The sequence below is a fragment of the Triturus cristatus genome, chromosome 6, assembly GCF_964204655.1.
Source record: "Triturus cristatus chromosome 6, aTriCri1.1, whole genome shotgun sequence".
Taxonomy (NCBI): domain Eukaryota; kingdom Metazoa; phylum Chordata; class Amphibia; order Caudata; family Salamandridae; genus Triturus; species Triturus cristatus.
Genome location: NC_140589.1, coordinates 385,904,905 through 385,918,115, shown reverse-complemented (window position 1 = coordinate 385,918,115; position 13,211 = coordinate 385,904,905). Strand labels below are relative to the sequence as shown.

General features: G+C 42.5%; 1 protein-coding gene across 1 annotated transcript in view; it reads left to right on the top strand.

The window, feature by feature from the left end:
- The window catches only part of TPO (thyroid peroxidase), a 961,894-nt gene that overhangs the window by 570,245 nt on the left and 378,438 nt on the right, over positions 1–13,211 (top strand). Inside the window, exon 13 of the mRNA XM_085609184.1 lies at positions 3,012–3,182. Within this exon, the coding sequence (XP_085465310.1) occupies positions 3,012–3,182 (171 nt within the window). The remainder of the gene's footprint in view (positions 1–3,011; positions 3,183–13,211) is intronic.

Sequence of the window (13,211 nt, the reverse complement as noted above, 5' to 3'; positions counted from 1 at the left end):
ACATGCTCCCATAGTGAAATGGGAATTGCGGTTCATTCCTGCCCCCCTTGCCCGAAGGTGCAGGGATCAACTGTGGGGCACCCTAAGTGGAATCCTGCTGGGGGCTCCAAAACACGCTTCCAACATGGTTTTAATGTCAGACAGACTGGTATGGAAACCATGTCTGAAAGCATGATTGTAATCTCCATTGCAGAAAGACCCCCCCCCCATTGAGATTACATGCCCGCTTCCGACTGGCAGACGGGATCTCCGAGCTCATCGGAAGCCAGCCGGAATGACGGTTAGGTGTCCTTGCTGACTGCCTCTAACATAATGAGGTGGTCAGAAAGAAGACCGACTGGCTCATGACGATGTGGCCCCAAGTGCTCCGACCAAAGATCGGAGCCTTTAAGGGCAGTATCGTAATCGCCCCCCTTAGTAGTAAATGTGGGAGGAACCTTGTGGAGTGTCTGTAAAATGGCCAATGCTTACTACTAAATGGGAGGGAATGTGCAAATAGTTGTTGGGCTTAGGAAGGGGCAAGGAGGGGCTTAGGGGGGGACATACAAATTCAAACATTCAACCAAAAAAGAGTAAGCCCATTGCTATTCAAAAAGTGCACTTCCAAAGTAATTACAGACAAAAGTGACCCAAAACAGTCATAAATGTACCCCATTCCAGCCTTGGAGGCTTAATATAGCATCCCATAGGAAATAACGTTAACTAAAATAAAAATTATTCTGAATTTTGAATTATATAAATATATTTTTCTGTTTTGAAAATTACATTTATTTTCTTTAAAATAATCTAAATTAATATTTACATTTTGGTAAAACATAATTAAATTACTTTCAATTAAAGATTACCATTAATTAAAGTTACATAAACAAATATGTTTTGATACTATTTATTGAGAATGGTAGTGAATGAAGGATAAAAAAAGTTTAAAATAATAATTACAAATGTAATGAATACATTTTATTTATTTAATTATTTATTCAACATATATTTTGTTGGGTTAATGAACTGTAACATTTAATTACCTTAATTCTAGGTTAGTAATGATTGTTTTAAATTAATTTACATTTTCATTATAAACTATTAAAATATTTATATATATAATTATTAAAAGCTATTATTTTCATGATACTTTACCTTACAGAGATCTCTGCTCCAGTGGTGCAGAACTCTGCGTATTTTTAAAAGGTTACTACTGGTTAACTTCTACTGATAAATTCTTGTAGGCTCCACCTCCAGAATTGAAGCGATGGAGAAATGCAAATATGCAACTAGTGGTAAATTGGCATAAGTATAAAGTTACTGCAGGTTGCAGTGAGTATATCAACATGTAAATCCACCTTTGTAAATAGGTCCAAAGGTTTTAATTGTGTTTGTCAGTGAATATGTGGTTAGACATCAATTAAATGTTTATATTACATGGAATGTGTGTTGTAGTATGATATTGGGTGTTTGTTTGACAGTAAATATGTGCTTTTTGTGGTGTTTACATTTTTGAGATGATGAATGTGCGCTGCTGATGTAGAAAGTGTGTTTTTTTCATTTTGTTTGTATTATTGTAATTTCTTTTTAACCTACAATGTGGATTGCAATATGTATCCCTCATAAGTAGTCCAAGATGGGGGTGCAAGTTGTAGTTAGATTATTGAACCATAACTTGCTAATTTCAGTACTCATTAAGTTTTGTTTCCAAACCCCAACTGCACTTTAACAGTGCTTTTTCAGTGACTTCAAAGGTTAAACATAGGTTATGGTGTTATGAGCAAACTTAACCTTAACTGTACTTTAAGCTTTGGATTTTTTTCAGTGCATATTCCACATGGAATTGTTTTTTGTGACCTCAGTCACTGTTTATGGCTAACCATCACTGTGGACAGACTTAGGCTGTGCACAGTAGGGAATTGCTGTAGGCCTCTGCACAACCTATAGTAGGCAGCTTACCTAAACAGCGCATGATGATCTAGCCATGTGAAGCAAGGTTTGGTTGCAGATCATGACTTATGAGAATGCTCTATAACCTGCCTGTTCCAGGGTTTGAGTAGCCAGGCCCAGTCCCTAAGCCACGCAGGTGACTCAACTCTACTACAAGTGGCCTTAGAAAATGCACAGAGAGAAGAGTGGTTCAAAGGACCTGGCAACTGGACAGACCCTGCACCCTGTTTTCTGACTAGGCCCTCTACCGCATCCTCTGCAGACATCTGACCCCAAATTGATAAGATATACAAGACACTTCTGTAATTCAGTTATAGCAGTGCAACACATACATATCTGCAAAATATATGAACTTGTCAATATACTTCAAAGGGGCCGATTACGATCTTATTAGGAAGGGCTCCGAATGGCATTCGGAATTCCAGAATCCAATTGGGAACCCTTGTTCCTGACTGAATCGAACAGATTTCCCAACGACCGATTACGAAGCCTGTAAACCGTTCGAGCAGTCCGAATCTGTCCCAAAGGCATTGGGACAGTCTGAGTCTTTCGGAGCTGAATTGTGCAGCTCTATGGGCACAGTTTCCGGACGAGCGATTACGATGACCGATTTAGACAGCAGTTACAAATCAGGCCCCCCTTCACCCGGAGGCATATGGATGTAGCCCATGGGAGTACCCATGGGACCCCTCTTCCCAACCATGCAGAATGTGGCAGGCACCTTGGGGTGCCCACCATAGTGTGCAAGGTTTCCTCAAACACACCTTTTTTCAGTGGGAGCCTGTGTTCTCTTTCAGAACACAGGCTCCCATTGAAGTCAATGCGAGTCAAACCGAACGATGTTGGGAAGCATCGTAATCTGTCAGACGGACTTGCAGGACTTGATTCGTTTGGAAACTAGTCAAGACCCAATTTGGTCGGAACAGTTTCCAAACGACATCATAATCGGGCCCTAAATGTGCTGTTTGTTCTTGTAATCAAATATTTAAAGTAACATCATCCTAAACTGTTCAGATTAGCCTGAAAAAGGGGTACATCCCAATACCTAAATCAATGCTAACTTTGATTTCTTTATCATTTAGCTGGACCTTGTGGCTTTCCAGGGAAGATTCCTAATGGAGATTTTGTATTGTGTTCAGAATCCAAAGACTCACTTGTAGTTTACTCATGCCATCATGGTTATCACTTGGAGGGAAAGGAAGAAATAACCTGCCTAGACAACCACTGGACATCTCCGCCTCCAGTCTGCAAAGGTAAACTTTTGGTAAATGTTCACTTCACATATTTACCTAGATACACATCGAGGTCTAATGATTAAATGTTTGTCAATTTTAGCATGCACATTCTTTTTAAAACGATGCTCATCTAGTTCAGAATGCTAAGTTAGCATGTTGTCCTGACAAGTGCAACCACTTGTCAGGCCTGACTTTCCCTTTTACATACACATTGGGCACCCCGGTGGTAGATCCCAGGTAACCCCTGGGCAGGGTGCAGTTTAGGTAAAAGGCATAACATATACTGAGGTGTGTGCTATGTTTTGACAGTGAAAAACTGTCCATTTCGTTTTTCACTGCTGAAAGGCCATTCTGCCCATAGGACAGAATGGGGGAGGCTGAAACACCCTGCTGCATAGTATATTTGTTGTGTTCAATACTCCCTTCTGGCATCAGTGGGGGCTACCCAGAATACAGGCCCCAGAGACGCCTGCTTCCAAGCGTCACTGACACTCGCCCGGAGGCACCATCAAGTACTGGTCGGGCTCCCACTGTGCCAAGAGCAGGCCCATCTGCACCCATCAGCGCCCGACCGAGGCTGGGCCAGGCCCACTCCCTTGGCTGGAGTAGGCTGGAATCGGCCCCTGGGATGACCTGCATCTTCTTTGTTTGGATGGCAGTAAGAAAAGTATTTTGCCTTTGGAGAAGTGCGTTCACACGGTGACACAGTGAGTATATATTGCCACCCGCCTCCAAATCAGTGGCCTGATCCCTGTACTTTTCCATACTTGCAAATTCCAGTATACCTCCCCCTGGACTTCCTGGTACTGCTGGCAATGATGGCAGGGCGACACCAGTAGCCAAATAAGGATTGGCACCAAGGGGCTCTCCAGCTATAAAGAGGCTTTGAAGAACTAAGAAGCAAAGTGAGCCCCAAGGAAGAGGGGGGGAACATGTAATAACAAATAGCTGGTCAGATACAGGGGACTTTTGGGATTCTTCAAAAAATTACAGAGGTGTTGATGGGTTTGATGTCTCAGTGGTGGGACAAATTGAACAAGGCATTGTCTGACTCCTGAGATACCCTTGTGAGAATGGAAGGAATATTGAACACCATCAATAAAATCCCCCCCATTCAAGACCCCTCGGCATATGGAGGACAATCTGGAATGCATTTGTTTTCCAATTTAAAATGTGCACAATTACCTAGTAGACAGAGGGGGGGGGGGGTATCAGTTACAAGTTAGGTGTGAGAATAGGGATTGTGGTGAATGGCACACTGCGCCAAGGGTGCCTGTGACACCCATGGAAAGTTCATCTATTAAAAATAGCCCTTGATTACCAATCATTGATCTTATCCCTGCTTGCTGCCCCTATTCTGTGGTTTTGACTGAGGTCCGTGGGTTAGGAACTCACAGTGAGGAACCCACAAATAAATAATTAACAAGGTGGCGCATTGGCTAAGTAAATATCGCAGATTCTATGTGTCAGATCACAGCCAAATGTTGATGGCAAGGAGGATATCCTGGGTTGGCTGTTCTAAGAAAACATTTGAGGGAGACTGTGTGATCATCTCACTTAGATCTCCAGAATTGGCACGCAACATCCTGAGACATTCTGCCCAGTTTTCTTTTTATGCTACTGGTATTAAGCCATTTTCACTGGGATTTGTTATGTAGACCTCCAGCCTATGTTGTAAATAATAGCCTGTTTTAGCCCTGGGACTGTCTGTGCTGAGGGGGGGGGCTAGACGCCACATCTAATCCCTTTACCCTCTTGTTGGATCTTAACGGTTTAGACTGACATAAGGTGGGCGATTGCAATACCATAGAGCAGGTTACGCCTGCTAAATTACCAACACGTGAAAGCAAGTCCAGTGAGCAACGGTTAGGCGCAAAGGAAGGACAACTTGATAGCTGCTCTAACCCCATTAGTACACCAAGGGCCTCATGTAGGTAGCATACCAGTTACCACTTCTAAAATACCGAACGATACCGAATCGGTATTTTAGAAGTGGTAACTCGTATGTAGGTAATGAGTCGGTATTTTTTACTGATTCGTTACAATTCGGTAATTACCGAATCGGTATTTACCGATTCGGTAATGAGGCATACCTTCTCATTGATGGGAAGGTATGCCTTATTACCGAATCGGTAAATACCGATTCGGTAATGGGGGGAACACATGAAAGGGTGGCAGGGTGTCACATTGACACCCTGTTGCACCCCTGATTCGGCCATGTGTGCACATGTGGCACACATACATGCCCTAAGGGCATGTATGTATGCCACATTGCACACTGCTACGCGCGTAAAAATGCTTAAACACATACATTAATTATTTACCACCAACTATAAGTTGGTGGTAAATACCGACTCTTAAACACACCCACACACTCCCCCTACATCTCGATTTTGGTTTCGGAATTTACCGAATCGGTAAAATTACCGATTCGGAAAAGTTACCGATACGGTAACATTACCGATTCGGTATTATTACCTAATCGGTAATTTTACCGATTCGGTAAATTCCGAAACCAAAACTTGTCCCCCTACATACCAATAGCCAATATACCGGTCGGTAACGGTATAATTACCGAAAATCGGCCGTTACCGACCGGTATTTGGCTACCTACATGAGGCCCCAAATCCCCAGGTGGAAGCCACCACATGTCATACACCCTGTGAGCAGGAGAAAGAGGGAGACCTAAATGGTATCTCCTGAAAAGTGGCAGGCTTAGCCTCCAAATTTGAAGATTCTGGGTGGATCCAATTTATTTTAACATTTAATATTATCTGCATCCAGGAGACATGGGAAGTGGTTAATAAATTCTTCATTGAAGAAAATGAGACAATTCTCCTTCCTGCAGTGAGCTCCACGTCAGGCAAAACAAGGGGAGAATTAGCAGTTTTTATAGCCCTTAGGCTTGGGGGGTCTGTGAAGCTGGTGAACTGGGATTCTAAAGTGGCACAAGGTCTCAAATTAGTGGTAAGGAGAGCGATGAGGCTAACAGTAATTTATTTTTATAATGCCAAAAGAAACAAGCAGTACCGCTCTAGTCTGATGGAGTTAAGTGGCCTTATGGAAACGCTACTGGGAGGTGGTCTCCCCAGGAGAATATTATGTTGTTAGGAGATTTTAATTGCCACTTATGTCCTAATATGGGTCAGTCTTTGCGAGAATCCCACATATGCAGGGAAATTGAAGGACTGCACATGGAGCACTCTTCAGATGGTCACGAACTAAATGCGATCTTAGATACCTTTGGGCTAATATCCACAATTGATAAGGCGCCTAAACCCCCAAACTGCATTCAACCGTCATCTTTAAAAGGGAGAGGCTGTGCAACAACTATTGATTTTTTTATTGTTTCTGCATTCTTGGAATGCTGCATATCTTCTTTTAATATTGTATGTAGCCCTTTTAGTGACCACAACCTGCTGGTCTTGTCACTTGTGACGCAGGGTATTCAGGTAGCGCCAGATGGCAGGAACATGGGTACACTAGCAGTCACAGATCAGGGAAGGCACTTATGTTGGTCACTGGTGGATATTAATGTGTTTAACCATTCACTTTTTAAATTACGGCAACAGTAATAAAGTGTTTAAACATGTCATCCTCAGAAGAAGAAATAGTTAGCTCATTTATTGGTATTGATCAGTTGGTGGCAAGTTTGTTAACCGCTCCAGGAGCGTCTAATTGTTTGGATAAGCCAAGAGGGTTTGACAGTGAGTGTTGCAGGTGTACAGGAACCTCAAACTAGCCCTGAAACAGTCTCTTCGTAATAGACCCTGGGTGGTCAGTTGTAAGCAGAAGTATAAAAGGAACAGAATAGACAGAGATAGCGCACTCGTGCTGTGTAACAAGGTAATCCTGAGTTAATTAAACTCGTGGGTGCAAGCGTGTAACTCCCCCTGAGTAGGGATGAAGTCTGGTTAAAGCACGTTCTGGATGAGAGCGCGTTACTTGTGTTGCAGAAGTATAAAAGGGCCACCAACGAACAGAGGAGAAAGTTACAAAAACAAGCTTGGGAGGAGTTGCTACAAGCTAGCGATTTAAAAGAGAGCATTTTTTTCTGGAAGGTCATTAACAGTCCCTGTTTTTCCGAACCAGATATGCCGAACTTACGTCATCATATTAATCCTGACCAATGGAAGGCTCACTTCCAGACTGTTTACAATTTTGGTCATGCAGAGGGAGCTATTAATGACTCACAGCGCCTGCCCTGTAATGTCCCTATTAAGTTCCTTCTTGATGATGCTAGGTTAGGCATAGAGGGACTGTCTCGGAATAAGGTCCCAGGACTGGACGGGATCCCACCAAACCTGTTCCTGAACAATATTGAGGTGTGGGCCCCTGTTCTGACAAGGGTATTAAATGCTGCAGTTTCGGCAGCTATGCCACTTTCATGGACCACTGCCACTATTGTGCTGATTTTTAAAAAGAAAGGTAGCGACAACCTGTATTGTTATTTGACAATCTCTCTTATTGACTCGATGGTGAAGGTTCTGGGAATGGTGTTAATAAATAGGCTTGCTGAGTGGGTAGATAATAATCACATTTTACCTGAGGTACAATATGGCTTTCGTACAGGTAAATCTACAGTAGACCAGTGTCCCTTGCTATTTAGACTTTTTTTAAATGATGCAGCAGATTATTTGATGCAATAGCCCATAGAAATCCCCACTGTAACTGGGAAGCAGCTTCCAATATTATTATACACTGATGACGCGCTACTGATGGCATGAACAGAAAATGCCACCCATAGGTTATTAACGCGCTTTGTGAAGTACTGCAACAAGAGGTCTTTGACCACTAATGGTAGAGTATGGTATTGAGGCAAATGCCTTCTGTTGAAGATATACTATACTGTATTATACTATTTGAGAATCTGATTCTCAGAGAATTTGCGATAGGGCATTCGAATTCAGAAGGCTATGCACGTTTTGAGACAATTGGCTGGAGGAGTACTAAGATTTAGGCATTAGGCTGGTGCCAGAAGTATCAGTGTTATTTTGCAAATATATAAACAAATGGTAGTGGCGGCTGCACTGTATGGTGCAGAACTATGGGGGTTTGTGAACGTTTGCCCACTCCAAGTAGTTGAAAATAATTTCCTCCAAACATTCCTGGGGCTTGGACCAGGTAACCCTCTGGCGGCTTTGTATGTGGAGCTCAATTTTACCCCAATATCAGAAATCATCGCACTCAGGCCAATTCTTTATTGGGTTAGACTAGTAAGAAACCTTAAGGCCGCAGTTTACTTAGAAACCCTAGAAGAAGTCACAGCCAGCTGCACTTGTCGGGGCCATACATGGTCATGGGGAGAAGTTGTTGCCTAATGGTCTAGGGCGGTCGATCTCAAATCTAGGGAACCATGTCACAGCAATGATGTTCAACATTCTGTGATTCTGGGCAAATCCCTTAATGACGATGTGTGTAACAATAATTAATGTGTCCTTGTGTAATGTAACTGGTGCTCATGTAAAGCGCTCTGATAGCTGATACCATCGGGTCAAGTTTGCGCAAAAAAACAACTCTGGAAAAATAAAAAAATAACATGTTCGAAAATTATAAAGGAGCTACAGTTGGAGTCCTTGTGGGAAGCTTCCAGTCGAATTAGACAGGCTACTGCAGATTTGATTAAAGAACAGTATGATGAATGCACACAGATAAAAAAACGTCAGGAGTTGAAACCAAGGTCTTTCATGAGCAATTATTTCAGTAACCTCTCGTGTCAAGAATATCTGGACATGTGGTACCCTGAATTGAAGTAAACACTGTACCTAAAATTCTGGCTGGTTATCCTCTCGACCAGGGATTTTTTTATATGTATACATATACTCAATGGTAGATACGACCGCTGTTATTGTAGCTTTGGTATTCTGGACAATCTAACCCATTTTATTCTGTTTTGTACAAAATATGTAGCCGGACAGGAGAGGTCGCTCCACCCCCTTTCTAAATACTATGTGGTCAGATGTGCTAAACCAGCAATGGCGTTTTGTATTAAACCAGATGATATGTACATGGTCACCTCCATAGCGTCATATTTATGGTTTACGTGGCTTTGCCTGAGAGAGTTGCCTTCCACTCTAGGTACATGTTTAAGTAGGTAGGCTCTGCAAACTCGGTTGTTTCCCATGATGGAACACACTGCTATCATTTGTAAAAATGGCACAATTTTGTACCATTTTTATGCACTGCACTTCTTCTCCCTAGGTGGGTTGGCAGATTGTCTACATGTGGAAAGAAAATAATTCCCAAATGATCTTATGCTTTTTAACTGACAGTGATGCATACATATTTCTCTCACTTAGGATGCTGCCTCTGATGGTAATGCACACCTTTTCACTGCACTGCACTGGTACTTTACTGTATCCGAAGAATTTATATGTTTTTTTAGATTGAATGCCTTTGATGGAACAGCATATTTTTAGCATCTCATTGTACTTGCAATGAATTTATTGATAGATTGCCGTGCACATGCTTTTATTGTGTTGTTTTTATATTGCATGTTTTTAAAGTATTGTAAGACTGTAAGCTGAAACAATGAGTAAATAAATATACATAGATTTGGTAAAGGGTTGCATGAGTTCTGGTTTGAAGGGGGGCTCCTCTGGTAGTTCGGAATGAGCTGTTCCCATGAAGTGCAGGGTCAATACTGATTTACATAAGGTGATCTTCATCCTAAAGTGGTATTGGTGGATGAAAAACGAAGGGTTGGAATGCTTACCAGAGTGATTAATGGTGGTTTAGACAATTTATGAGCATTCCTATCATCTTTTGTGTGCTAGATAATATCACTACCCACATTTATTGGATCTAATTTTAGCTGCAATAGGACTGGAAATGCAGAATTGCATGTGCTATTACCTATTGAATTTCCCTATATGTTTGGCTTCCTACTGTAAACCGGTGTCCACAAAAGCATTGATCGGGATTATTTAGCATTATGGATAATTCAGAGTTGCTGTAGTGAAGCATTTTCCCCCAATTTTTTTTTATCCATCTCTAATTTAAATTCATTGAAGCTGTCATTATCAGTTGATGTATGATCATTACAAAGTGAAAATCATAACAAACCACAGCTAAATTGTTTGTTCAAGTTATCACATGCTTTAGAAAACACTATGAACATTATACATGTCTGTGAGTGACAGAGCAAAATGGATTGATGATATATTAATATTTTTGTGAATCAGACTTCTGTGCAAAAAGTTAGGGAGTAACTGTGGTTAGACATTTTTTACCCGTCACTATTTTTTAATCTGAGTGATTAGTTTTCTCTGGAAACTATTTTGCAATCTACATAATTTTCCTCTAGATGAATTAGGAATGTTGTCTACTTTTCAGCTATTTACACCTCGGGTGTGATGTTCCATGAGTTTCACACCTAATTTCTCCACCAATTGAAAGTTAGGATGAAGCACACAAATTTCAAATTCTGATGGTTTTCTTAGCCTACCTAGTAATTCAGATAGCAACTGGCTTCTTCCTTGGGAACTGGGACAAAGAGGCTCATTAGGATGGCGTAACGACCGCCAGCGCCGGGCCGGCAGTAGCGATCGTTACGCCATCCTTTAATGAAATACCCCTACCATATTATGATGGTGGTGGGTATTGTGGCAGACGCAAAGTCCGTCCGCTGCTTTTCTGCCGGTCGGAAATTGCTACGATTGCCAGCCGGGCGGAGCTGGGCCGGTAATATGGTGGCGATGCCTAGAAGGCACCGCCAGCCATATTATGATGTGGGTTGTTTAAAGGCCTTTCCATGGCAGCGATGCCGCCATGGAAAGGCGGGCAGGGATTGGCTTTGGGGGCCCGTTGCGGGCCCCCATGGGTGGGTGCACTTGGGGGGCACCCATGGTACCCCCCTGCAGTTCCCTGCACCAAGTGGCAGGCACCGCATGGTGCCTGCCACGTGGTGCAGGGAAATGCTGTACATGCCCTTTTACCATTGCGGACGGTCATGCAGCCAGCTGCACCATCCGCAATGGTAAGATGCCAGTATGTGCCCGCCAGCATGGCGAGCACATCCTAATTGGCCCGGTGGGACCACTGCACGTCTGGCGGTCGGTCCCATCACTGTTATGATGGCGGGTGGACTGATGTCCGCCCACCATCATAATGAGCCCCAAAGTTCCTTCCTTTCACTTAACATTTTTAAAGCTTTGCAAGGTTTGTGTTTTGTGAAGCTTGAAACTTTGCAAATAACAAAAAAAAGGGGCTGCAGCATTAGTGGCCCTGATGGGTAACAGGCAACAAGAAGCATGTAGAAATCACACTCTCTATGGTGTGGGACCGCCAGCATTGGGCAACTACCAGTGTGAGGCTGCTTAGCAACAGTTATTTATTTACTGCCCTTAATGGTAACAATGACTGGAAGTAGGAAAACGGTTACTGTCCAGCAGTCAGCATGTCCCCTTGGTACACAACTATTATGATGCAGTAAATTATTCTTCATCGTTAGAAGTCCTGGATTTCTTGCCTGCAACATTTAGCTGAAGGAAATTACCTATCGTGGAGATTTGGATCTGCAGTATACCATCCGATGTTTACATTTTGACTGACAGCCTGCCACTGTCATGAAGATCAAAGTTGCCTGAATTTACAGGAAAATCTTTAAAGTAGCTCATCCCAGTCTTGATATCAATGAAATAAGATGAAAAACATTTGTAGTAGAATTATCCTGGCATTAAAATGTTTGCTATCATATTGTTTTAGTGGTCAGATCCTCCCACTCCCATAGAAACCTGCTCTAGATCCTGATGACCTCGCCAACTACTGGCCCATAACTTGCCTACCATTTATCGGCAAGATCATTGAAAAAGCAGGCTATGCTCAACTCCAAGATCACATCAACGCTAACCATCCCATGCATGCCTACCAGTTTGACTCTTGATCACAGGTGAAGATGACCCCTGCCCCCTGATATTGCACATCCTCTCAGGTGCCTCTGATGCAGTCAAATATCCCATGCTTATATACAGTCTCAAGGCACACAAATGGGCATTCACTGACAATGTCCTTCACTAGTTCTCCTCCTGCTTTTCTAACTGATACCAGTTGTGTTACATGGGCACCTCACCCCTCAAAATCCCTAGCACATGCTGAGTCCCCCAGTGGTCTTTACTGTTTCCCATCATCTTCAACATTTACATGAAGCCACTTGGTGCTCTACTCACAGATAACATCATCAAGATTCACCAATAGGCTGATGATACACAGATTTACTTGAAAGTGTCTTCTTCTTCAGACATTCAGAGCCTGTAACACAGTGTGCACATCATCCAGACCTGGATGTCCAGAATGTACCTGAAGCTCAACCAAATCTAGACAAAATTCCTTTTATTTGCCTGGACAAATATATAAGATCCATTACAAATCTTGGTCTGTGACATGAACCTTGACAATTTCCAACCCTAACATTCAACAAATGCCAGTTCACTTTGATCTACCCTGAACACCCACCTTACCCCCAAGAAACATGTTGCCAAAAAAACAAAGACAGCCTGGTACCAGCTCTCTCTTCTAAAAAAAAGTCAAATCATTTCTTCCAAAAAGCAACTTTAGAACTGCCATTTAAGCCCTGGAACTCTGGCATCTGGATGGTGGTAACGTCCTACTTAATGGCCTTCCAGACTCTACACTGAATCCTGCTTCCTAAAGAAGGGAGCGCTTCCACGTATTGAAGGAAGATGATCACATCACTCCCAACCTGATAGAACTCCATTTCCTCCTCTTACCAGCCTGCATCATCTTAAAAATTATCTGCATAATTTACAAAGCTAGCACAACTGGCACACCCTATCCTCTTAAAGACAAACGCACCATCTCAGATGTTTCTCGGCACACTGGTAGACACAACACCGTTAGACTGCAGACTAAGAAGTGTAACAAGAGAAAACAAGACAGCAGGCCTTTTCCATCTATGCATGCAGCCAGGATCTGGAAAAACATCCCTGTATCCATCAAAACCCAATGCTGCTCCAATCTACAAAAGTGGTTAAGGTTCACTTCTGTAAAGAACACGACATTACAATGCATTAACTGTCCACAACTCAG